General features: G+C 41.3%; 1 protein-coding gene across 3 annotated transcripts in view; it reads right to left on the bottom strand.

Annotated features, from left to right (window-relative positions):
- Positions 1–7,046: 7,046 nt before the first annotated feature.
- The window catches only part of SUPV3L1 (Suv3 like RNA helicase), a 42,321-nt gene continuing 22,097 nt past the window's right edge, over positions 7,047–27,270 (bottom strand). For all 3 annotated transcript variants that reach the window (XM_066348157.1, XM_066348159.1, XM_066348158.1), the window contains 9 exons: positions 19,266–19,343; positions 17,728–17,819; positions 16,583–16,763; positions 15,955–16,048; positions 14,393–14,612; positions 11,695–11,775; positions 10,743–10,919; positions 8,798–8,946; positions 7,047–7,523 (listed from right to left, as the gene is read on the bottom strand). In XM_066348157.1, the coding sequence (XP_066204254.1) occupies positions 7,088–7,523; positions 8,798–8,946; positions 10,743–10,919; positions 11,695–11,775; positions 14,393–14,612; positions 15,955–16,048; positions 16,583–16,763; positions 17,728–17,819; positions 19,266–19,343 (1,508 nt within the window). In that variant the 3' untranslated portion in view covers positions 7,047–7,087. The remainder of the gene's footprint in view (positions 7,524–8,797; positions 8,947–10,742; positions 10,920–11,694; positions 11,776–14,392; positions 14,613–15,954; positions 16,049–16,582; positions 16,764–17,727; positions 17,820–19,265; positions 19,344–27,270) is intronic.

Below are 27,270 nucleotides of genomic sequence, written 5' to 3'. Positions count from 1 at the left end.
TTTAACAACAACAACAAAAAAGGAATAACAGCTATATCAAAAGGGAAGTGGAGTAAAGGAGTGACTTAAGAAATCTAAACCCGGCCCTGGCTGGTTGGCTCAACGGTAGAGTGTCGGCCTGGCATGCAGGAGTCCTAGGTTTTATTCCTGGTCAGGGCACACAGGAGAAGTGCCCATCTGCTTCTCCACCTTTCCCCTCCCACAGACAAGGCTCCATTGGAGCAAAGTTGGCCCGGGCACTGAGGACAGCTCCATGGCGTCTGCCTCAGGTGCTAGAATGGCTCTGGCCACAATGGAGCAACACCTCAGATGGGCATACAGGGTGGATCCCTCTCAGGCATATGCAGAAGTCTGTCTGACTGCCTCCCCACTTCTAACTTCAGAAAAATACAAAAAAAAAAGAAAAAATGAAATCTAAACCTTAGCCCTGGCCAGCTTTCTCAGTGGATGGAGCATCAGCCTGGTGTATGGATGTCCTAGGTTGGATTCCCGGTCAAGGCACACAGAAGTGACCATCTGCTTCTCTTTCCCTCCCTCTCCCCCTTCTCTCTCTCTTCTCCTCTCACAGCCAGTAGCTTGACTGGTTGAGCATCCACCTCAGGCACTGAGGATAGCTCAGTTGGTCCAACCATCAGCCTCAGGTGCTAAAAATAGCTCAGTGATTCAAGCATTGGCCCCAGATGGGGGTTACCAGGTAGATCCTAGTTGGGGTGCATGTGGGAGTCTGTCTATCTCCTCTCCTCTCACTTAAAAAAAAAATCTAGCCTGACCAGGTGGTGGCGCAGTGGATAAAGTGCCGGACTAGGATTCTGAGGACCCAGGTTCGAGACCCCGAGGTCGCCAGCTTGAGTGCGGGCTCATCTGGGTTGAGCAAGAGCCCACGAACTTGAACCCAAGGTCGCTGGCTCCAGCAAGGGGTTGCTTGGTCTGCTGGAGGCCCACGGTCAAGGCACAATCAATGAACAACTAAGGTGTTGCAACGCGCAATGAAAAACTAATGATTGATGCTTCTCATCTCTCTCCATTCCTGTCTGTCTGTCCCTATCTATCCCTCTCTCTCACTCTCTCTCTCTGTAAAAAATAAAAATTAAAAAAAATTAAAAATAAAAATCTAAATCCTCAGCTGGTATAATAGAAAATCAGTAGCTAATGTCTTAAAATGATGACTCAGGAGAAAGTAGAAGACGCATATGATATTGTCAATGAGGTAAATACCAAAAATAAATAAATAAGAGTTTAAAGTGCCTGTCTCTGACTTTTAAAGAGATATACATATATTTCTTTGACACAAATCAATTTTTAAAACATGACTAGCTTATTTAGTGTATGTATGTATATCAGAGATAAATTAATGTGCAGAAGTGTGGGTTATAGAAGAGTTCTTTCAACTGAGCTTTTTTCTTTTTCTTTTTTTAATTGATTTAAGAGGGAGGAAGAGAGAAAGAAACATCAGTCTGTTTCTGTATGTGCCCAGACCGGGATCAAACTGGCAAATTTTGTATATCAGGATGACACTCGAACCAATCGAGTTATCTAACCAGGACCAAATGAGCTCTGTTTTGAATTTATATTATCCATTACTTTTAATACTTGTATGCAGAGGAAATTTTATAGATAGAATGTGATCAACATCCATTCTTTTATCAATTTTAAAAGGATAACAATGAATGATAAACATGTTAAGAAAATGTAGCTGTTGCCTGACCTGTGGTGGTGCAGTGGATAAAACATCGACCTGGGATGCTGAGGTCACCGGTTCAAAACCCCAGGCTTGCCTGGTCAAGGCACATATGGGAGTTGATGCTTCCTGCTCCTCCCCTCCCCCCTTCATACGCGCTCTTTCTCTCCTCTCTAAAAATGAATAAATAAAATATAATTTTTAAAAAAATGTAGCTGTTAAAGAGTAAGGCAATTTATGAACATTTTAAATTACTTAAGAAATTTTTTTTAAAAATGACTTCAACTTTTACAAGCACTTGAAAAAAAACAATTTCCAGCAGGGGATTACTGATTTCACTGCACTGCACAGGTGTGTCAAATGGCAGGTCAGAATAGTCACTGGCTTACAAGCCTTTCCCAAGTCTCCATAAGCACAGGGGTTTTCCTAGGGCATAGAGTGCAGAGGGCGCACATAATACAGAATCTCTGAATATATTCTAGGACAGGAGTCCCCAAACTACGGCCCGTGGGCCGCATGCGGCCCCCTGAGGCCATTTATCCGGCCCCCACCGCACTTCCAGAAGAGGCACCTCTTTCATTGGTGGTCAGTGAGAGGAGCATAGTTCCCATTGAAATACTGGTCAGTTTGTTGATTTAAATTTACTTGTTCTTTATTTTAAATATTGTATTTGTTCCCGTTTTGTTTTTTTACTTTAAAATAAGATATGTGCAGTGTGCATAGGGATTTGTTCATAGTTTTTTTTATAGTCTGGCCCTCCAACGGTCTGAGGGACAGTGAACTGGCCCCCTGTGTAAAAAGTTTGGGGACCCCTGTTCTAGGAGCATGGCCTTGCATGACGAGGTGGTGGTGCAGTGGACAGAACGGTGATGTGGGAAGCTGAGGACCCAGGTTCGAATCCCCAAGGTTCTCAGCTTGAACAAGGGTCACTGGCCCAGCTGGAGCCCCCAGGTCAAGGCACGTATGAGAAGCAGTCAATGAACAACTAAAGTGCCACAACTATGAGTTGATGCTTCTCCTCTCTCTCCCTTCCAGTCAGAATATCTATCTCTCTCAAAAAAAAAAAATGTGTGGCCTTAAAGGAACAAGTTTAAAATCACCTTCTCTACTAAAATTTGCCAAAAGTAGCTTTCTAAAGTCAGTCTTCAAAGGTTGGTCCTACTTCAAAAACTTTATTTCTTCTCTAGCATTGTTTTTGCCCATTAAGACAACTGTTGCTTGACCAGGCAGAGGCGCAGTGGATAAAGTGTTGGCCTGGGATGCCGAGGTCCCAAGTTTGAAATCACCAGGTCGCCAGCTTGAGTGCAGGCTCATCTGGCTTGAGTGTGGGTTCACCAGCTTGAGTGCAGGAGTCAACAGCTAGAGTATGAAACCATAGACATGACCCCAAGGTTGCTGGCTTGAGCCCAAGGTCGCTGGCTTGAGCAAGGAGGACCCTGGTCAAGGCACATATGAGAAAGCAATCAATGAACAACTAAGGTGCTGCAACAAAGAATTGATGCTTCTCATCTCTCTCCCTTCTGTCTGTCTCTCCCTTAAAAAAAACAAAAACGACAACTGTTTTTATCATCTCTGTGTGGAACTGACCCACCATGTTAAGTGACAGACTTTTAGAATAGTGACAACTCAGAGTCATGTTGATAAGTACTGTTCAAGTTTACATATTTTATAGCTTTGAAATATAGAAGTAAAATAAGCTGCCTCATTTATCATTTGCTCGTCTTTTAGCCAACCACAACTTTTCACTCTATTCTAATAGGTTTGAGTTGGAAACATAGAGAATGACTGCATCTTAGTTACAGATTCCCAGTTCAAGGACGTAAGACTTTGGTGCTTTGTGATGATAGTTTTATATATTTGGGATTCACAATAGGCATTTTTCAAAAGACCCAATTTCGTAGATTTATACTTGTTCATAAATAAAATGTACAAAGCATTACAAGTCATTGGTTATTATCCCTAACTAATTATGTACTAACCACATTTTATTATCTAGATCTGGGTCCTGGCTGGGAGACTCGGCAGATAAAGCATGATCCAGCATGCCAGAAGTTGCGGGTTCGATCCCCAGTTAGGGCACATGTGAGAAGCAATCAATGAGTGCACAACTAAATCGAACAATTAAGTGAAACAAAGAATTGATGCTTTTCTTTCTCTCCCTCCTTCCTCTCTCTCTCAAATCAATGGGGAAAAAAATTACCCAGATCTGTACCAATGGAATGAGGTCAGCATCTAAGTCTCAGTCCATTTCCATGTTGATGTTCAGCTGAATCCACAATCATCCAAAGAGGGCTTCAAAATCTGTTAGAAATGTGCAAGGAAAAAAAGAGCTGTGTTTTAGAAAGGTTGAGAACATGACCTTAGGGGAGGCACACGCCTGGGACCTGGCTGGTCCAGAAGCCCTCAAAGAAAAATAAATGACATGTCAAGCTAGGGGCAGAGGAGGAAGACCAGGTTATTTTCATAGTGACAATGTTAAGCACTCTGCAGATAATTATTCAGACACTCCAGTTCTGTTTTTCCTTTTTGGTTCACATCATTTCCTTTCTTTAGTCTCTCCATCCCCCACAAAGGGAAAGGTGCAAGGTAAACTACTTATCACTATTGGTCCTATAGCTCAGTGTTCAAGCAGTCCCTTCCTGACAGCATCCCACCTCTCTCTCTTATCTGAGACTTCACTCACATTTAACTTGGTGAAGTCTGCCAGGGTCCTGCTCAAGTTTCTTCTGTGAATTAGCAACTCTGGCCCCCAACATGGAGAAGGTGGGAGGATTAAACCTCTATGATATACCTCATCACTTAAATACAATGACAGTGAATCCACTATTCCATTCAGTTCACGGGTATTTCTTGAGAACATCTGGGCAAGAACGTACTGTGTCTGCTATGCTGTAAATTACAGGGGAAGACAAATTCTAGAGGCCGAAGTTGTCCAGTGAAGAGAATCTGAAGAAGTATGCCCTTCTGCGCATGTCTCTACTGTTTACCCACAAGCAAGGGAGAAATACAGTCAGTGCCGCCTATTCAGCATTTATTTACACAAAGGCAAAGGTTAGAAGAATAAAGATTGCTATCTTAATTAAATGAAACATCATCTGAATGCAGAACTACCCCCCAAAAAAATGCCAGAAAGAGATGTCTAGCTTGGCAAATTGGCTGTTCCTTGACCCAACTTCAAACCAAGTCAGTTTACTCCCTAGTCTGAAGTCAGCCTGTTTAACAACAGTTGCTCAAAAAATTAGGTCAGGACTCACCAGCAGTGGCACAGGGGATAGAGCATCGACCTGGGATGCTGAGATCTCAGGTTTGAAACCTCAAGGTCCCTGGCTTGAGAATGGTCTCATCTAGCTTGAGAGCTGGGTTGCCGGCTTGAGCGTGGGGTTGCCGATTTGAGTATGGGATTATACACATAACCCCATGGTTGCTGGCTTGAGCAAGGGGTCACTGGCTCAGCTGGAGCCCATCAAGGCACATATGAGAAACAGTCAATGAACAACTAAAGTGCCCCAACTACGAGTTGATGCTTCTCATCCCTCTTCTTTCCTCCGTCTCTTTCCCACAAAAAAAAGAAAAGAAAAAAGAAAAAAAAAAAGAATTTGTTCAGGTCTTGGAATGACCAGAGGTCAATTCACAGCCCAGAATGAACCCAAACCTTCAGGTTCATTTATAAAAGACTTCTGTAGGGCCCTGGCTGGTTTGCTCAGTGGATAGAGCAGAGCATCAGCCAGAATGCATAAGTCCCAGATTCAATCCCCAGTCAGGGCACACATGAGAAGCAACCATCCTCTTCTTTTCTCCTCCCTCTCCCGCTTCTCTCTCTTTTCCCCTCTCACAGCCAGTGGCTCGATTGGTTTGAGCATTGGTCCTGGGCACTGAGGATGGCTTCAGTTGATTGAAGCATCGGCCCCAGAAGAGGGTTGCTGGGTAGATCGAGTCAGGGCACATGTGGCAGTCTGTCCATCTCTCCTCCTCTCACTTAAAATAAAAATTAAATAAATACTTTAAAAACCACTTCCTGTACACTAGGCACTGTGCTAAATGGCACGTCATCACACTTAAGCTCCTGAACAACTCTAAGTAAATATTACATTATTGTCTGTCTTCAGATGCAGAGAGACCAATCCCCAGAGAGGACAAGCTCACTGAGCTGGTACTGATGAGAGAAGTTGAACTTGGGTCTGTCCAACTCCACAGCCTATGCCCTGAAGCTCCTTTTATTTCTAGCAAGGACTAAAAACATTGTTAAACAAGTAGAGGCCACAATGCATCAGACTGACCTTTGGACATGGGGAGACCACCCACTTTATCTAAAATAGCTCCCTGGGCCTGACCTGTGGTGGCGCAGTGGATAAAGCGTTGACCTGGAAATGCTGAGGTCGCGGGTTTGAAACCCTGGGCTTGCCTGGTCAAGGCACATATGGGAGTTGATGCTTCAGCTCCTCCCCCTCTTCTGTCTCTCCCTCTCCCTCTCCCCTCTAAAATGAATAAATAAAAAATAAAAAAAAATTAAAATAGCTCCCTGCTGCCTGACCTGTGGTGGCGCAGTGGATAAAGCGTGGACCTGAAATGCTGAGGTCGCCAGTTCAAAACCCTGGGCTTGCCGGTCAAGGCACATATGGGAGTTGAAGCTTTCTGCTCCTCCTCCCTTCTCTCTCTCCTCTAAAAAATGAATAAATAAATAAAAATAATTAAAATGGCTCACTGGGCCTGACCTGTGGTGGCGCAGTGGATAAAGCGTCAACCTGGAAACGCTGAGGTTGCCGGTTCAAAACCCTGGGCTTGCCTGGTCAAGGCACATATGGGAGTTGATGCTTCCTGCTCCTCCCCCCTTCTCTCTCTCTCTCTCTCTCTCTCCCCTCTCTATAATGAATAAATAAAATCTAAAAAAAAAAAAAAGTTAAAAAAAAAAAGGGCTCACTGCTACTTGTCACTCTCTTCCCTTATTTTACTTTATCCCAGCACTCATTTAACAAAGACTGGCTGTGCTTCTACTCTATTGTAGGCACTGAACATACAACAGGGAACTAGACAGACAACAATCCCTACCCTCAAAAAGCTGACAGTATTTATTTAACCTATTCCTATTTGTCTCTGTGTCAAAATCTCCATAAAGTATGTCTTGCTTTTACTGCATATATTCAGAACCTTTCCAGCACCTAGAACAGCTTCTGGCACGTGCGTACAACAGACAGTAATGTTTGTCAAAGAATTCCATCCATGACATCCTCAGCAATGGTACAGAAAATTGGTCAGACATTTCACCAGACCGATTTTATTCCCATGCAGCATTCTTTAGAGTGCATTGCCCTAGACTACAGCTATACTATAAATGGCCACTATATAAAGCCTTAAATAAAATCTTTAAAGAAAGGATTTTAAAATATTTTTATTTGCAAAATAAAAATAAAACTAATCTGAATCAGGTTCCTTCTTCTTCCTTCTTGACCCTTTCGAGGAAGTCCCAGAGTCTGTTCTTTCTTTGCCATGCTCAGTCCGTTGCGTCAACCACTCTTTTTCCAGCTGTTTGAGCATGTCCGCAGTGAGGAGTCCTTGCTGCACCAATCTGGAAGCGAGGGATTTCTCTGCTGCATTGGGGCTGGGTGGCTCAGCAGTTTTACTCCCTAAAGTTTTGGTAACACGCATCCTTCTTGATTGGCTCTTTAATGCTCCTGGCAAACGAGACTGACTCTCTGCTGGCAAATTCTCCAAATTCAACAGCTTATGTGTCTCTGAAATTTTAATCAGTTTGGTGATGTTGTGTACACCATCCTGAATAACACCATCTAGTTCTTTCTGGAGGTCTCGAACAAGACTGGCATCTGGAAACATATCCATAAACCGATAGCTGGGAAAAAGAAATATTACATTACAGCAACAGCTTTATCAGTCACTGAACTAATAATCTCAGTGATGGAACTACTACATCGTGACACTGATTAATTCCAAATGTTCTGTTTTTGCAAAATCTATCCAGTGTCTTTGCTAAACTTTTATTTCTGCCCCAACACACCTGAGGAATACATACATCATTGAGAATGGGTCATCACTCCTACCGTAAGTAACTCCAATATCCTCCCCTAGTGAGACATGCCTCTCCTTTGAGAATCAGTTGAATAACAACGTAATATATAACATTATTTCATGATAACATTGATGAGGCCCTGGCCGGTTGGCTCAGTGGTAGAGCGTCAGTCCAGCATGTGGAAGTCCTGGGTTCAATTCCCATTCAGGGCACACAGGGGAAGTGACCCTCTGCTTCTCCACCCTTCCCGCAGCCATGGAGCAAGTTGGCCCCAGGAGCTGAGAATGGCTCCGTGGCCTCACCTCAGGCGCTGAAATAGCTCCTTGCCAAGCAACATAGCAGCATCCCCAGATGGCAGAGCTCTGCCCTTAGGGGGCTCACGCATCCTTCTTGATGCGTGGATCCAAGTCGGGATGCATGCAGGAGCCTGTACCTGCTGCCCTGCCTCTCACTTAATAAAAAAATTTAAAAATAAAAAATAATTTTTTTATTAAATTTAGTGCAGTGACATTGATAAATCAGGGTACATATGTTGAGAGAAAATATCTCCAGATTATTTTGACATTTGATTGTGCTGTACACCCCTCCCCCAAAGTCAAATTGATGAGATGTCATAGGAATTTAACTCTTGTTTTTTATTAATTAGCCTATAAAATTGGTTTTGTTATACCTCCTTTTGCTTAAAGTCGCAGAACCTATCAACACCACTAACAGGACTTTAATTGTACCTTTCAAATGTTATATAAATGAATCACCTGGAGATCTTGTTAAAAAGCAGAATCTGATTAAGTCTGATATTCTCTATTTCTAACAAACTTCCAGGTGACACTAATACTTTTGGTCCAAGGACAACCCTTTAAGTAGCAAGACCTAATAGGCCTTCTCACCTACCTATTTTAACTAGGATCACAAGGACTCCTTAAGTCATTTTTGGAATGGGGATAAACCAGGCCCAACTGCCTTTATGGACAATAAACATAATATAGAGTACCCTGCAAGTATATGCATCATTTGAAAGAGCCAACGACCATTCATAAAACCTTTGATTTGCCCTATTACTTAGAAAAATAAGAGCACATAAAGGAAAAATTTGATACCTTAGCCACAGGTAAAGATCTAAGACATCATGGACAGCTTCAAGATCCATTAGGTCCTTAATATTCTTAGGTGGACGTAATGGCCATTTAATATATCGGCGCAGCCATGCGAAGGTCAAGGGCTCGTTCCTGCTATACTGCCTGGCAAACTGCAAGACAGAAAAAACAGTTCAGTAAAGAATCAGGATTCACTGAACTTAGCGATTAGAAGAAAAAGAAAGCAAAACAAAATTAACTGTGATTGTGTCTCAATAGGCAGGCTGGTTTCTTCTTTATACTGTTCTATATTTAAAGAACAGTATAAAGTATTTAATATCTTATGTAGGTAATTTTTTAAAAAGGCGGGAGAATGACTTCCTCCTTTTAACAAAACCAGTGTCCTCCAAGGAGTTCTTTTAAAGTTCCAGATAATAGAAATCAAGGAAAAATCTCTAGATTTCACATTCTAATCTTTAAACATAAGCAACTGTTAAACTGCCCTTGCTCCTTAGTAAAACCCTTCTGCTTCATCAGAATAATTTGGAGAATGGCATAAACAGGGTCAAGGCTCAAGCTCCATCCAGGTCAGTTTGCAGTACTTAAGACTTTCTTCCATAGCCTGACCAGATGGTGGTGCAGTGGATAGAGTATCAGACTGGGATGCGGAGGACCCAGGTTCAAAACCCTAAGGTTGACAGCTTGAGTGTGGGGTCATTTGGCTTGAGCGTGGGATCATAGACATGGCCCCATGCTCGCTAGCTTGAGCCCAACTGTCGCTGGATTGAGCAAGGGGTCACTTACTCTACTGTAGCCCTCGGTCAAGCCACATATGAGAAAGCAACCAATAAACAACTAAGGAGCCACACGAAGAATTGTTGCTTCTCATCTCTCTCCCTTCCTGCCTGTCTGTCCCTCTCTGTCTGACACACACACACACAAAAAGACTTGCTTCTATAAACGTCAACCCCATACTAGCTAGCTTTCTAACAAATGCCAGCTCTAAGAAACCTATTTTCTAGGTAAATACCGGGACATGGCCGATCTCTAAGACATAATAAAGGAAAAACAAAACTAGAATTTCTACATGTATACCTATGTACACACAAAGGCAACTGAGAAGGCCTGCAAGGGTGCAAACCAACTGATAATAGTTATGTCATAGGACTAAGACTGGGGGAGGTAGCCCAATTTATCTTATCTGTAATGTTTTACTTTTGTGCAGAGAACATATTTATATAACTTAAAAAATAACTTTAAAATAAATTTAGAAATAGAATTGATAAAAACAGATCTAATATGCAGAATGCTAAGGTCTATCGAAGAGATGACAGTGGAACTACAACCATGAGTCAGAACGAGTCAGAGAGACCTTGGGGTGTGTGGTGGTGAAGGTGCTCCAAGCAGCGCAGCGGGAGCACGGCCCAGGGCGGGCGGGGCACAGCTTCCCTCCCTCCGGGCCTGCTTCGGGGAACCCTGGGCTTCTCAGAAGTCAGTGAGCTGTGTCTCTACTCAAATGATTCAAAAAGAGAACTGGACTCTGGCACCAAACTCATACAAGACAGCAATCCCTGGCTCAGTGCCTTATGGTTAAGAAAACTGACTACTATTGTCACTGCTAAACCTCTAGTCCCCTTCCCTTCCAAAAATATCACCCAACATCAAAAAAGACAAAGTACATTATCAGGCAAGGCCCCCTTCCCTTGAAAAAATTTTATTTAATTATTTCTGTTTTTAGCTTCTTCACAAAGGCTACCATATAAGCCCAAATTCAAAATAAGGATTCTCTTTCCCCTCCCAAAATTATCTCTAAGAAAAAGAGAGTCACTTTACATACTGCTTATATTTAAGCTCTTACACAGTATCTCATATTAAAAGATATTTGCAAATTGTTTTGAGTAACAAAGTATTGTTTGGGAAAACACCTCAACCTAAAGCAACTCAAAATGTCCTAAAGATAAAGGCTTACCTGTAACAGCGAAGAGCAGACGAAGGGCTGCTTCTTGTTGATAGGGGCTGTGCAGAAAACATATCTCACTCGCAGACTTAATGGGATGTGCTGGATCAACTCTGCAGAAAATTTAAAATCATCCATATTGCAGACAAAATACTGCCCATCAACTTGGGAAAAGTCTACAAAAATATCCTGGGGGAGGGAAGAGAGGTTAAATTATTAGACTGCCTAATTGGGCATGAATAAAGTACATAAATCTACAAAAGACTATCTCTTTAACCCATAACAGACTTCCAGAAAGGCCTGCTTTATTCATTGCCTCCTGAAGCTACACAGATTCCTCCATAACCTTCCCAACCTCAAATACTCAGAAGTCCCAGGAGATTTTTCAGTTTTCATTTTCAGCATAAATTTTATAAATAGTAACTTCACAAAAACAGACTGTACATTCATGTCCATGAAGTTAACTAGTAATTATATGACACACCAACATTTTTATTTATGGTTTTATAAAACAAAAAAAATTTTTGAGAGTAAAAAAATGGCAATAAGTACATATCGTTCAACAATTATTTTAAATGCCAACAGTTAAGTGTTCCAATCAAAAGACACACAGCTGAATGGATAACAAAACAGGACCCTTACACATGCTCTCGACAAGAGACCCACTCACTTCAGATCAAAAGACACAAGACTCAAAGTAAACAGATGGAAAAAGGCATTTCATAAAAATGGAAACAAACAAAAAAAGCTGGGCAACAATACTTATACCAGACTTTAAAACAAAGGCTATATAATGAGACAAAAAAGTACCCAGCGATTCTACTTTAGGGTTTTTATCCAAAGAAACTCAAAACACTAAGTCAAAAAGATGTACTTCCACATATTCACTGCAGCACTGTTTACAATAGCCAACAAACACATAAATGTTTTTTAGAAAAGAAATTTAAAATGATTTTCTACTTACAATGAGATTAGAAAGTGTTGTATCAGGGAGATGGTAGGCAAACATTTCAATCTGTTCAGCAGTTGGATGAAGACCAGCTGCCTTTAGTAAAAGGGAAAAAAAAGCTTTTTTTTAAAAAGGACCAATTCTCCTAATTCAAGATAATATTTTAGTAAAATAAGAAAAGCATAATCATTTTCCCATTTATTACCAATTAGGAAAGCTATTGGGGCCCTGGCTCGTTAGCTCAGTGGAAAGAGGATTAGCCCGGCACGCAGACATCTTGGGTTTGATACTTGGTCAGGACGCACACGAGAAGCAACCAACTGCTTCTCTCCCCAGCCTTCTCCCCCTTCTCTCTCTCTTCCCTTTTCCCAGTCAGTAGCTCAACTTGTTTAGAGCAGTCGTCCCCAACCCCAGGCCACGGACCGGTAACGGTCCGTGGGCCATTTGGTACCGGTCCACAGAGAAAGAATAAATAACTTACATTATGTCTGTTTTATTTATATTTAAGTCAGAACGATGTTTTATTTTTAAAAAATGACCAGATTCCCTCTGTTACATACGTCTAAGACTCATTCTTGATGCTTGTCCCGGTCACGGGATACATTTATCCGTCCCGTGAAAATATTTCCTGACATTAAACCGGTCCATGGCCCAAAAAAGGTTGGGGTTTAGAGCATAGCCCCAGGCACTGAGGATAGCTCAGCCAATTCTAGCATCGGCTCCAGACAGGGTTGCTGGGTGGTCTGGGTGCCTACAGGAGTCTCTCTATCTCCCCTCCTCTCACTTAAAAAAAAAAAAAAAGAATGAATGAAAGCTAATGAGATGATTTAGTAAAATTAACCAATTAGCCTGACCTGTGGTGGCACAGTAGATAGGCATGTCAACTTGGAATGCTCAGATCACTGGTTCAAAACCCTGGGCTGGCCAGGTCAAGGTACATGCAAGAAGCAACAGCTGCAGGTTGATGCTCCCTGCTCACCCCCACCTTCCTTTCACTTCCTCTCTCTCTCCTCTCTTTCTAAAATCAATAAATAAAATCTTTAAAAAAAACTAAACAATTAGACCCACTGAGTAATCAGTCAATCTTTTACTCACATTTTATATTTCTAAAATCTGTGATGATCTGATAGTGTTAAAATGCTTTTCAGGGTCTCAATTCTCTCTGCTAAACAAAAATGAACAAGGAAAACCCAATTGCTATAACCAGGACAATGAAACCAACATACATACATACATAAGTATATGAAAAAAAATGTCTAAACCAGAGGTCAGTTCTCTCTTTAACTGTATATAGCAGCATTAAGAAATGCTTATAAGCTAGGGGGAAAAAAAGAAAGGGAATGGGAAAGAAAAGGAGAGAGATATGATTTATGGTCAGAGGAAGAATATGAGCACAAGAAATGAGGTACACAGGAGGGAAATGGTGTGTTGTTATCAACTGCATTTAACAAAAGCTACAGAACTTTTTGTTGTTGTTGAGAGAGACAGAGACAGAGACAGAGACAGGAAGGGAGAAAGAAGCATCACCTCAGAGTTGTGGCACTTTAGTTGTTCAATGAGGCTCCAGCTGAGCCAGTGACCCACCCCTTGCTCAAGCCAGCAACCATGGGATTATGTTAACATTCCCACAGTCAAGCCAGCAACCTCAGGGTTTTGAACCCTAACAGCTTGATACCCCAGGTTGATGCTCTATCTATTGTGCCAGTCAGGCTACAGAAATTATCAATATTTCAACCTCAGCTTTCCTCCAGGAACTTTTCCTTGCATTATCTCATTTATAGTCCACCTTTACCTAGGGTTGCTGAAAAACGAGAAGAGCCACATTTAGTAAATTTTCTAGAAAACTTTAAATTTTAACCAGTTTATTTTTTCCTCTTTTCCAAGTGAGAGGAAGGGAAATAGAGACAGACTCCCGCACAGGCCCCGACAAGGATCCACCCAGCACCCCCCATCTAGGGCTGATACTCTGCCCGCCTGGGGCCATGGTAGCAACAAAGCTATTTTTAGCACCCAAGGCAGAGGCTCCATGGAGCCATCCTCAGTGCTCAGGCCAATGCACTCAAACCAACCTAGCCATGGCTGTGGAAGGGGAAGAGAGAGAGTAAAAGAGAGAAGGGGGGGGGGGGGGGAGAAGCAGATGGGCGCTTCTCCTATGTGCCCCAACCGGGAATTGAACCCAGGACATCACACACTGGGCCAACGCCCTACCATTGTGCAAACCGGCCAGGGCCAGAGTTAGTTTCTTTAAAATATGTACACTTCTACCTCAGTAACTACACTAACCAAACTTTAACCTTGTCCTTACTGGCTTGAAGTTGTATTGTTTAGTGCAGTTTTTGCCCCACACTCAAAGGTTTCTACTATATTCAAGCTTCTAGCAATTTTCCAGTCTGCTTATTATACAGCTTTGTGCCCACCTGAAGCTACCGTACCCCTGTCCACACCTGCTGCTAGATTACAGGAAGAGAAAGTCAGGTTCACTAAACCTGCTCAAACTAGAGCTTTCATTCGCACACTGTTCTCGACTGGGGATGGGGTGGGGGGAGTCTCTATTACTCTCCAAGGCAATAAGGTAGGGTTGTCTTGATATAAGTTTCATGGGATAAAATTTTTTTGTTTATCTATTGCCAGGTGTCTGAGGCAAAGCTCAGGAAGAAGAGTGAAGGAAAGAATGACTGTCCTCTAAAAAGAGTAATTACACGTTACATCTTACCTTTATAGGATCCACAGGCCTATTCAAAATTTCCTTTAATAAACGGAGGTCTTCCCGATTCATTGTTGTAACCTCTCCTTCTTTATATTTTGAACTGAATCTGCCAGCTCTGCCAGCAATCTGCAAGGCTTGAGAAGTGGTGATTGGTTCTAGTTCTCTCTCTCCCTTTTCATTGATACTGGGCTTTATAAGGGAATAAAAAATAATTCTTCTTATGCTCCTGAAATAGAAATAAAAGTGATCTCAAAGGTGAAAATCTCCCCACCATTTGGTTCACTGCAGAGACACTCATTCAAGTCTAGTTTGCGATCTTGCCCACTGTTTTCAAAATAAGGAAAAGATGTTTGTAGGTAATTATTTTTCTTTTCTTTAAATAATATTTTCAACAATTGTATAAATTTACTAAAATTCATCAGCCTGTACTTTTACAATGGGTGAACTGTACAGCATATTAATTATACTTCAATAAGACTATAGAAAATAACTACTTTACAAATAAACCACAGAAAGTGTTCCCAGTCTGCTTTTAAAAGTTGGCTGCACCCTGGCCAGTTAGCTCAGTGGTCAAGTATCAGCCCGGTGTGTGGAAGGTCCTGGGTTCAATTCCCAGTCAGGGCACACAGGAGAAGCGCCCATCTGCTTCTCCACCCCTTCCCCCTCTCTTTTCTCTCTCTTCTCCTCCCCTCCTGCAGCCATGGCCTGATTACAGCAAGCAGACCCCATGCGCTGAGGATGGCTCCATGGCCTCCGCCTCAGGCGCTAAAAAAGGGCTCCCGCTGCAAAGGAGCAAGGGCCCCAGATAGGCAGAGCATCACCCCTAGGGGGCTTGCCAGGTGGATTCCAGTCAGGGAACATGCCTCACCTCCTCTCATTAAAAAAAAAAAAAGTCTACTATTAACGGTTTGGGTCGCTTTCTGATTCATTCCCCAGAGAGGACTATTTCTCCATAAGACTGTTACGCCTACAGATAACGGCTAGCCCTATAGACAGCTTGTTGACTGAGAAACTAAAAATAAACTAAGGTTAATATGACAGGACAGCAGTGATAGGGAGCAGCATTCAAAGTCCCCATGCTATGTGATATTTTCTTTTTACTCCCTTAAAAGGTGTAAGCGAGCCTGACCAGGCGGTGGCACAGTGGATAGAGCATCAGACTGGGATGCAAAAGACCCAGGTTCGAGACCCCGAGGTCACCAGCTTGAGCGCGGGCTCATCTGGTTTGAGTAAAGCTCACCAGCTTGGACCCAAGGTCGCTGGCTTGAGCAAGGGGTCACTTGGTCTGCTGAAGGCCCGCGGTCAAGGCACATATGAGAAAGCAATCAATGAACAATTAAGGTGTCGCAATGGGCAACAAAAACCTAATGATTGATGCTTCTCATCTCTCCATTCCTGTCTGTCTATCCCTCTCTCTGACTCTCTGTAAAAAAAAAAAAAAAAAAAAAGTGAGATAAATTCCAAATCCACATGATAATAACTAGTTGGTCATTCTAACACCAACTAGAAATTTTTTAATTGCATCTAACCTACTGAATAGCCATGATTATTAAAAACAAATCACTTACAAATTAAGTCCCATGCCAATTGCATCTGTAGCAACCAGGATTTTGCATGGATCATCGGGATCATTAAACTTTTTTGCTTGAGCAAGTTTGGTCCCTAAAATAAGAAGTTTATGTTAAATCAGTATTCTTAATCTTCTACTGTATCACACTAAATATATCTTGGAAACCTTCACCTTCTACTTTCCATTTTTATGGATGAAACTCTTATTGTTTCAAACTTATTTCTTTATATCCTCAAAGAACCACTTACCCTTTATTTCCACTACTTTACATGTCCCTACATCCAGCAGCATGACCCCACACCACACTAGCCTGATCATTTCTGAGGACACACAGTAACAGATTACAGAACTACAACTTAAAGAATATTACCAAGTTCACATTTTAATGACATTTCTGTAAGAAAATCATTAGCTCAACATTTAAAATATAGTCTAATAATAGCAGCTAGAAATAATTAAAATATTTCTCAACAAGATGAACTAAAGAAATACTTATATGACCTATAACAAATTACTCATTTATCAGGCATCTTAAATTCAGTATCTTTTACTGTGTCTTTTATACAATCTCAACATAAATGGTAGAAACAAGATTTCATGCTGTCATGATGAAAACCAGTAATTACCTGGTGGGAGACTGCCATATATCACAGCTGATTCTAATCCCCGGATTTCAATCTGTCGGCTCACAGCATAAATATCATTCTTGCTAAAACAGACAATACAGTCCCCAGGCCGAAGGTTGTCTAAAGATTCTAACGCATGATCCAGCACAGATATGGGTGTCAGCCTCTTATAGTTTCGAACCTTTAATAAAGACATGATACTGTAAATAACACACCTAACTCAACTTCTTGTGACTAAACAATTAAGTGAAAAACTTGCAAACATTCAAGAGTAGCTAAAAACTGACACATTCCAATATTTTTTCAAGGGGAAATACAGAAAAACATTTATTTTAAATATTGTAATAAATGTTACCATCAATTCTCATTGCTATTGTTAAACATTGTTTTATAAGGTTTCAAAGCACTTTCATATACATTTATTTTTCATGGCCACTTGGTAAGTTCAGAACTATTATTAACTGTTATCTTTATTTTATGAAACAGTAAAATAGATCCCCAAAAAAGATAAAGTCTGAAGAGGATTCTTCCAGGTCTAGTCTTCTATGATTTGTGTAAGAACACAAAGTTAATAACAGCAAAGCCAAGACTAGAACCCAGAATTTCTTCTACTACATTCCACTCTCTCTCCCTGAAAGCTGAGCACAAAAACTAAAGTAATTGACCAACATTTAAGTATTTCTTCACTTATTATAGAACTCTGAAGAAAACAAAGGCAATATCAAAAGAAAATCAGTTACTTCCTAATCTAGGAATTTGAGAAAGAGTTTATAACTATCTCTAGCAATTAGATGGTATATCAAAGGCCCAAATTACTAGACATCAGAGACTTTAAAAACCGTAAACTTTTGTTGAGTCTCAAGCTTCCAACAATTCCTGATTTATTTAATTCTCAAGAGCTCTCCTGAGACTCCAGAAGGTTCTGTCAAGAGAATGTGAAGAATCTCCTACAGTTTTGGAAGACTCAGGGTGTGACAGCCACTCTGTCAGAACTCCAAATTATGTGATCTAGTCAATACAGAAAGGAAGCTTTCTTTTTAGTTCACTTCTGATTCTGCCACTACCTGAGGCCTGTACCGCCACTGCCTGGGTCCTCTGGGCTACTTGCTATGCCATCTTGAGAACAAAGCATATAATCTAAGTACCTCCACTTCCTCCCCAGTCGTGTACAAAAGCTCAGTAACCATGTCAATAGCAGCAGCTTCTCCACATACGTGGACCTCTTCAGCACAGAGTCCTGTTAAATATAAAATTATAATTAAAAAATTTTAAAGATATAAAATTAAATACTCAGTATTTCTTCACATAGCAAAAATATTTTAAGTTTTTTCACTATTGCTTTACAACTTTACCAAATGTTTACCAAATTTTCATAAATGCTATCTCTGATTCAACCCTCAAAACAATAATAGTCAAAGATTATCTTCATTTATATAAATCTCAGAACTTTTAAATTGCTTTGGCCAAGGTTGTGAGTCTAGAGGAAGAGTGGGACTAGCCACGACTAGAACCTGGCATTTTATTATTAATAATACTAAACATTAGTCCCATACTTGTGTTTTTGGCCACCATGGAACCACTACGGTGCCTCAGAGGCTGGGGGCTGGCGGGCAGAAAGAACGCCAGGCTCTGTACCCGCTGGCAGGTCCATTTTCCTCTCTTAACATTAAGGCTTTAATGAATACTTTGTTTGAAGAAAGAGTTCAGCTATTTGTTTTTAAATTTGAAAACACCTGTCCTACAACATGCTGATCAAAAATTCTCTCCAGACCCTGGCCGTTTGGCTCAGTGGTAGAGCACCGGCCTGGCATGTGGATGTCCTGGGTTCAACTGCCGATCCAGGCACACAGGCACAGTGACTATCTGCTTTTCCATCCCTCCCCCTCTTCTCTCTCTTCCCCTCCTGCAGCCATGGCTTGATTGGAGCGAGCTGGCCCCAGGCACTAAGAATGGCTCCATGGTCTCTGCCTCAGGCTCTAAGAGCTTGGTTGCTGAGCAACAAAGCAATGCCCCAGATAGGCAGAGCATCACCCCCTAGTGGGCTTGCTGGGTGGATCCATGTCAGGGTGCATACCTCCCATCTGTCTCTGCCTCCCCTCCTCTCACTGAATAGAAGAAAACAAATTCACTCCAATATCAAGCAGCAGAAACAGTCATTCATGTCCATGGACCTCAAGAACTCCAATTCCAGGAGCTTACTAAAGAAATAATTAAGTAAATAAGAAGCTATGGCCACAAAGATTTTTACTGCAGCATTATTAATAAAAAGAGGAAATGTTCAACTCTGTGGAAAAATCAGAGTACAGCTCTTCAATGGAGAACATGCAGTATTAGTATGTGGAACATAAAATGTCTGAAACAACAGAACTGAAAAAAATATATACAGAATTATATAGTCACAAGACTGGCATGAAACACATCAAAATCTTAATAGTGGCTAGTATAAATACAATGAGATTTGAACATTTTAACTTTAATTAAATGGCCATGCTAAATTTATAACTGGGAAATGGACTTTCCAATATTTTAATAATATTTGGAAAATAAAACTCACACTTAGCTTTTTTGTTTGATTTTTGTCAAAAAAATCTAGCTGGTTCTACTTGGCAACATCAAGCAGATAAAAATGCATCTCAAAGCAAATGTCAGAAAGCACAGTTTTACAGCATTAAGAACCACCAACCTAGAAGTGCTCTGGTCCAGGCCCATCCTCTGGCTGGGTCTTTAATCATTTGAATTTCATCAATCACAGCCACTTCGTCTTAAAATAAAAATTATCATGAGCATCAAGATCTACTTAAATAGTATTACAAAGAAATTACAGCACCAAAATCCCAGCTTTCATCACCACCAGAATCATCACTGATCGCTAATGATTCTTTTCTGGCAGTCTTGTTCTGAGTGCTTTACAATTATAATTCATTTAATTCTCACAACAAATATAAGACGAAGGTCACAATCATCTTCATTTTTTACAGAAGAATAAATTGAGACCCAGGGAAATTATGTCACTGGCCCAAGGACACAGTATGTGCAGTTAAGTGTAAGATCAAAATACATGAAATTCACATCTAGCCATCTAGCACTGAAGTCCAGACTTTAAACCACTCTACTGCAATGCCTCCCAAATTAAGCAGGTTCATTTGTCCTATTTTCTCCCATCTAAGAAGCAGCCTAAAGAATCTGCCTAAAAGAACTAACACACCTAACCTGACCAGAAGACAGTGCAGTGGATAAGAGCATCAATGTCAACTACCCAGCCTCGAGACCCCCAGGTTGCTGGCTTGATCGTGGGCTCACCAGCTTGGGCACTGGGGTCGCTGGCTTGAGGGTAGGGTCATAAACATGACCCTATGGTCACTGGATTAAGCCCAAAGGTTGCTGGCTTGAAGCCCAAGGACACTGGCAAGAGGTCACTGGCTCAGCTGAAGCCTCCTGGTCAAGGCACATATGAGAAAGCAATCAATGAACAATTAAAAGTGCTGCAACAACAAGCTGATGCTTCTGATCTCTCTCCCTTCCTGTCTGTCTGTCCCTGTCTCTCTCTCTTGCTAAAAACAAAAAACAAACAAAAAACCACCTACTTAGCAGTAAAAGAAAAATGTATCTATGCTTCCAGGAACCAGGAGTAGATAGCCCTGCAGTAAATGAAGCATCTCCACCACAGGCAGGTGCAAGAAGCAGAAAGTAAATGCAAAGTGTAATTTCCTGAGCTCCAGCTTTGCTCATTCTTAGGGGTTTTAAGCTCATCACTGCAGCAAAACTTAGTGCCTCATTTTATTTTCTAATGCCAAAATGCCTCCAACCATATTATTTTATTCGCTTTAAGTCATATAAATTATATTTTAAATTTCTTCCCAAAATACCAAGGAACTGAGAAGAGTATATTGAATGCACACAATGACACTTAGGAAACAAAAGAAAATTAATTTTATACTGAAAAAACCCCCATCAGATTAAAAGTTACTTATCACATCTGGGTATATGCAAATAAGATTAGAAAAAAGGGTATAGAACAAGGAATTTTTATTTATAAACTTCTGTGCTATTTCAATTTTTACAATGTACTACTTTTATAATGAGGACATTAAAAAAACAAAAACTAGAGAAGACAAGATGGCGATGGAATAGGTGGATGTACCAACTTCCACCTCCCAGAACCAAAGTGCATTACAAACTAATTTTAAGAACCATCATCCGGAAAAACCAACTTTGGACTAAACTAAGAGGACTCTTCAATCAAGGAACACTGAAGAAGCCACAATGAGACTGGTACGAAAAGCGGAAACGTGGAGAGGGCTGCCCAGCTCCCCAGAGCAAACAGCAGTTGGGAGAGACTCGCGTGGCAGGAAGTGAGTTTAGCAGAGAGGAGAGGGTCCTGAGTCCCAGGAACAAAGCCCCAGTCTGCAGCCACAGAGCCTAGAAGAGGCGGTATGGACCGTATTTAGCTGGAAACAAGTCAGGATACTGTTTGTGAGAAAGAGACTGATTTCTCAGACCCAGGATTCTTCTTTTTTTTTTATTGTTTTTTATTTTTCTGAAGCTGGAATCGGGGAGAGACAGTCAGACAGACTCCCGCATGTGCCCGACCAGGATCCACATGGCACGCCCACCAGGGGCAACACTCTGCCCACCAGGGGGCGATGCTCTGCCCCTCCGGGGCGTCGCTCTGCCACGACCAGAGCCACTCTAGCGCCTGGGGCAGAGGCCAAGGAGCCATCCCCAGCGCCCGGGCCATCTTTGCTCCAATGGAGCCTTGGCTGCAGGAGGGGAAGAGAGAGACAGAGAGGAAGGAGGGGGGGTGGAGAAGCAAATGGGCGCTTCTCCTATGTGCCCTGGCCGGGAATCGAACCCAGGTCCCCTGCACGCCAGGCCGACGCTCTACCGCTGAGCCATATGGCCAGGGCCCCAGGATTCTTCTTAAAGGGACCGCGCAGAAAACCTCTCTCACAACCACTCACCCGGGGCTCCAGGGGACAGGGATAGAGGAGAGGACCGGAGTAGCAGGAAGAGAATGTAATCTAGGAGGCACAGAAAGAAACATTTTGAGAGACAGCCACCCTAACCCCTGGGACGAGTCACTCCCCAAATCTGAAGTGAATATTTCCCCTGGAAACAGCAATACCAGCAAAGGGAAGCAGGACACAAGCCAAACAAGCTCTCCCGTGGTACTCAGGGCAGAGTCGCTTAGAAGGAGGAAGCTTTCGGGACTACAGTAGTGAGTGTTCGGGTCTGAGCTGCAGCGCCCACACCCACACGGCTGGGGCTCACCAGAGGGCGGGACGCGGAAGCGCGGTTCTGTTGGCAAGGGCGGAAGCCGCTAGCCACCACTGAGGCCCAGATGTGAGCTCAGTCTTGCCCGGCTAAGGAGGAGGGGGACGTGCAAAAATGGTCAAGCCCAGCAGCCAGCCGCCTGCAATCCAGCCTGTGGGGGAGGGCAGGAGCCCCAGAAGGGGCAGAGACCCGCCCTTGAGCAAGGGTGCAGGAGCACAGCCTTGCCCTGCTGGCGGAACCCAGGCTTGTGGCCTGACTTGGGAGGCGGCTCCTCCCACGGAGGTGAAGCCAAAAGCCCAGAACAGGCGGAGTCCCGCTACTGAGCATGGGCACACAGCACCAGCCGGCCTGTGGTGCCAAGGCTTCCTCCTGCAGGGGCCGGGCGAAAGCCTGGAACCAGGAAGAGACCCACAGCTGAGCAAAGGTGCTCACCCCTGTCCTCAGGGCCGAGCATAATGCCACCCGCAGGGGCAAGGCAAAGGCCAAGGCCACAGAGGCTTTTACACCCAAGCATGTGATCACAGCCACTCCAGTGAAGGAGAGGCAGAAACCACAGCAACAGCCCCAGTGGGCAGGCACCAGCAACATCCATACCCGAATGCCTAGGAAGCAACAGCAGAGGGAGTGGCGGGCCTGCAGACAGACCACACCTAGGAGACACAGAGGCCACACCCAGTGGACTCTAGTGGCCAAAACCTCCTTTTACAGACAAAATGAGAAGACAGAGAAATGCAACACAAATGAATCAAGAGAAATCCCCAGAAAAGGACCTGAATGAGTCAGATATAACTAAATTACCAGACGCAGAGTTTAAAATAATGATTGTTAGGATGCTTAAAAATATTGGAACAACAATAGATGGTCATTACGAACACCTAAGTAAAAAGATAGCAAATATAAAAAAGGACATTGAAATAATAAAAAACAATCAGTCAGAAATGACAAATACAATATCAGAAATGAAGAACACAATGGAAGGAATTAAAAGCAGGATGGATGAAGCTGAGAATCGAATCAGCAAGTTAGAGGACAAGATAAATAAAGGCACGGAAGCAGAGCAGAAAAAAGGAAAGAGACTCAAAAAGTCTGAGGAAACTCTAAGAGAGCTCTGTGACAACATGCAGAGAAATAACATCCGCATCATAGGGGTTCCTGAAGAAGAAGAGAAAGAACAAGGGATAGAGATGTTGTTCAAACATATCATAGCTGAAAACTTCCCTCAATTAAGGCAGGAAAACGTCTCACAAGTTCAAGAAGCACAGAGAAGTTCAAGAAGCACAGAGAACTCCATTAAAGAGAAACCCAAAGAAATCTACACCAAGATACATCATAATTAAAATACCAAAGCTAAGTGATAAAAAGAAAATATTAAAAGCTGCTAGAGAAAAAAAGACCTACAAAGGAGCCCCCATAAGGATGACTTCTGACTTCTCAACAGAAACACTTGAGGCCAGAAGGGAATGGCAAGAAATATTCAAAGTAATGCAGAACAAGAGCCTACAACCAAGACTACCTTTTCCAGCAAGGCTATCATTTAAAATTGAAGAAGAAATAAAAAGCTTTCCAGACAAAAAAAAAAAACCTGATGGAATTCACTACAACCAAACCAAGGCTGCAAGAAATGCTAAGGGGCCTGTTGTAAACAGATCAAAGGAGAAACAGAATATAGCAAAAGAGGAATACAGTTTTAAAGAATAAAATGGCAATAAACAACTACATATCAATAGTAACCTTAAATGTAAATGGATTAAATGATCTGATCAAAAGACATAGGGTAGCTGCGTGGATAAGAAAACAGGACCCCCCCCCCCAAAAAGAAAGAAAACAGGACCCATACATATGCTGTCTACAAGAGACACACCTTAAAACAAAAGATGCACATAGACTGAAGATAAAAGGATGGAAAAAAATATTTCATGCAAATGGAAATGAAAAAAAAGCTGGGGTAGCAATACTTATATCAGATAAAATGGACTTTAAAACAAAGGCTATAGTAAGAGATAAAGAAGGTCACTACATAATGATAAAGGGAGCAATCCAACAGGAAGATATAATTATTATAAATATCTACACACCTAATATAGGAGCACCTAAATATATAAAGCAGACTTTGATGGATTTAAAGGACGAGATCAACAGCAATACTATAATAGTAGGGAATATCAATACCCCACTTACATCACTAGATAGATCTTCAAGAAAAAAAATTAACAAAGAAACGGCAGACTTAAAGGACATACTAGATCAACTCGATTTAATAGATATCTTCAGAACCTTTCACCCTAAAGCAACAGAATATACATTCTTTTCAAGTGATTATGGTACATTATCTAGGACAGACCACATGTTAGGGCACAAAAGCGGTCTCAACAAATTTAAGATTGAAATCATATCGAACACTTTCTCTGATCACAACAGCATGAAACTAGAAATCAACCACAACAGAAAAACTGAAAAATACTTAAACACTTGGAAACTAAATAGCATGTTATTAAATAACGAATAGATTAACAACGAGATCGATTCACCTTTAACCAGACTCACCAAGAAAAGAAGAGAGAGGACTCAAATAAATAAAATTTTTTCCACTCTCATGAGAGTGGAGAAATAACAACTGATACAACAGAAATACAAAATATTGTGTGAAAATACTATGAAGAACTGTACGCCAAAAAACTTAGACAACCTAGATAAAACGGAAAAATTCCTTGAAACATATAATCTTCCAAAAATTAATCTGGAAGAATCAGAAAACCTAAACAGACTAATTATAACAAATGAGATTGAAACAGTTATCAAAAAACTCCCAAAAAAGAAAAGTCCTGGGCCTGATGGCTTCACAAGTGAATTCTACCAAATATTCAAAGAAGAACTAACTCCTATCCTTCTCAAGCTATTTCAAAAAATTCAAGAGGAAAGAAGACTTCCAAGCTCCTTTTATGAGGCAATTATAATTCTGATTCCAAAACCAGGCAAAGACAACACAAAGAAAGACAATTATAGGCCAATATCCCTGATGAATTTAGATGCTAAAATCCTCAACAAAATATTAGCAAACCGGATCCAGCAATATATGAAAAAAATCATACACCATGGTCAAGTGGGATTTATTCTTGGGAGGCAAGACTGGTACAATATTCACAAATCAATCAATATGATTCATCACATAAACCAAAGAAAATAGAAAAACCAAATAATTTCAATAGATGCAGAAAAAGCATTTGATAAAATCCAGCACCCATTCATGATCAAAACTCTCAGCAAAGTGGGAATACAGGGAACATACCTCAACTTGATAAAGGCCATCTATGACAAACCCACAACCAATATCATACTCAATGGGCAAAAATTAAAAGCAATCCCCTTAAGATCAGGAACAAGGCAGGGATGCCCCCTTTCACCACTCTTATTCAACATAGTCCTGGAAGTCCGAGCCACAGCAATCAGACAAGAAGAAGAAATAAAAGGCATTCAAGTTGGAAAAGAAGTAAAACTATCATTATTTGCAGATAATATGATATTGTACTTTAGAAAACCCTAAAGTCTCAGTCAAAAAACTACTGGACCTGATAAATGAATTCAGCAAGGTGGCAGGATACAAAATTAATACTCAGAAATCAGAGGCATTTTTATACACTAACAATGAACTGTCAGAAAGAGAAATTAAGGAAGCAATCCCCTTCACCATTGCAACCAAAAAAATAAAGTACCTAGGAATAAATTTAACCAGGGAGATTAAAGACTTGTACTCGAAAAATTATAAAACATTAATAAAAGAAATCACGGAAGATACAAACAAGTGGAAGCATATACTGTGCTCATGGTTAGGAAGAATAAACATCATTAAAATGTCTATAGTACCCAAAGCAATTTATAAATTCAATGCAATACCGATTAAAATATCAATGACTTACTTCAAAGATATAGAACACATATTCCAAAAATTTATATGAAACCAAAAGAGAACACAAATAGCCTCAGCAATCTTGAAAAGGAAGAATAAAGTGGGAGGTAGCCTGACCAGGTGGTGGCGCAGTGGATATAGCGTCGGACTGGGATGCAGAGGACCCGGGTTCGAGACCCCGAGGTCACCAGCTTGAGTGCGGGCTCATCTGGTTTGAGGAAAAGCCCACCAGCTTGAACCCAAGGTCGCTGGCTCCAGCAAGGGTTTACTCGGTCTGCTGAAGGCCCTCGGTCAAGGCACATATGAGAAAGCAATCAATGAACAACTAAGGTGTTGCAACGCACAATGAAAAACTAATGATTGATGCTTCTCATCTCTCTCCGTTCCTGTCTGTCTGTCCCTGTCTATCCCTCTTTCTGACTCACTCTCTGTCTCTGTAATAAATAAATATTTTTTAAAAAAATGTTAAAAAAAAAGAGAATAAAGTGGGAGGTATCACACTTCCGGATATCAAGTTATACTACAAGGCCATTGTACTCAAAACAGCCTGGTACTGGCATAAGAACAGGCATATACATCAATGGAACAGAACTGAGAACCCAGAAAAAACTCACACTTTTGTGGACAACTGATACTTGACAAAGGAGGTAAGAGCATACATTGGAGTAAAGATAGCCTCTTCAACAAATGGTGTTGAGAAAATTGGACAGCTACCTGCAAAAAATGAAACTAGACCACCAACTTACACCATTCACAAAAATAAACTCAAAATGGATAAAAGACTTAAATGTAAGCCATAAAACCATAAGCATGTTAGAAGAAAACATAGGCAGTAAGCTCTCTGACATCTCTTGCAGCAATCTATTTGCCAATTTATCTCTACGGGCAAGTGAAATAAAAGACAGGATAAACAAATGGGACTATATCAAACTAAAAAGCTTCTGCACAGCTAAAGACAATAAGAACAAAATAAAAAGACAAACTACACAATTGGAGAATATATTTAACAATACGACTGATAAGGGGTTAATAACCAAAATTTATAAAGAACTTGTAAAACTACACAATGGGAGAATATATTTGACAATACGTCTGATAAGGGGTTAATAACCAAAATTTATAAAGAACTTGTAAAACTCAATACCAGGAAGACAAACAATCCAATCAAAAAATGGGCGAAAGAAATGAATAGACACTTCTCCAAAGAGGACATACTGATGGCCAATAGGCATATGAAAAAATGCTTAACATCACTAATCACTAAAGAAATGCAAATTAAAACCCACAATGAGATATCACCTCACACCAGGCAGAATGGTGCTCATCAACAAAACAACACAGAATAAGTGCTGGGGAGGATGTGGAGAAAAGGAACCCTCCTGCACTGCTGGTGGGAATGCACACTGGTGCAGCCTCTGTGGAAAACAGTATGGAGATTCTTCAAAAAGTTAAAAATCGAACTGCCTTTTGACCCAGCTATACCACTTTTAGGAATATACCCCAAGAACAC

This window comes from Saccopteryx leptura, chromosome 9 (assembly GCF_036850995.1).
Source record: "Saccopteryx leptura isolate mSacLep1 chromosome 9, mSacLep1_pri_phased_curated, whole genome shotgun sequence".
Classification (NCBI taxonomy): Eukaryota; Metazoa; Chordata; class Mammalia; order Chiroptera; family Emballonuridae; genus Saccopteryx; species Saccopteryx leptura.
The sequence above is the reverse complement of the archived record's forward strand: the minus strand, read 5'-3'. Positions and strand labels throughout refer to the sequence as shown.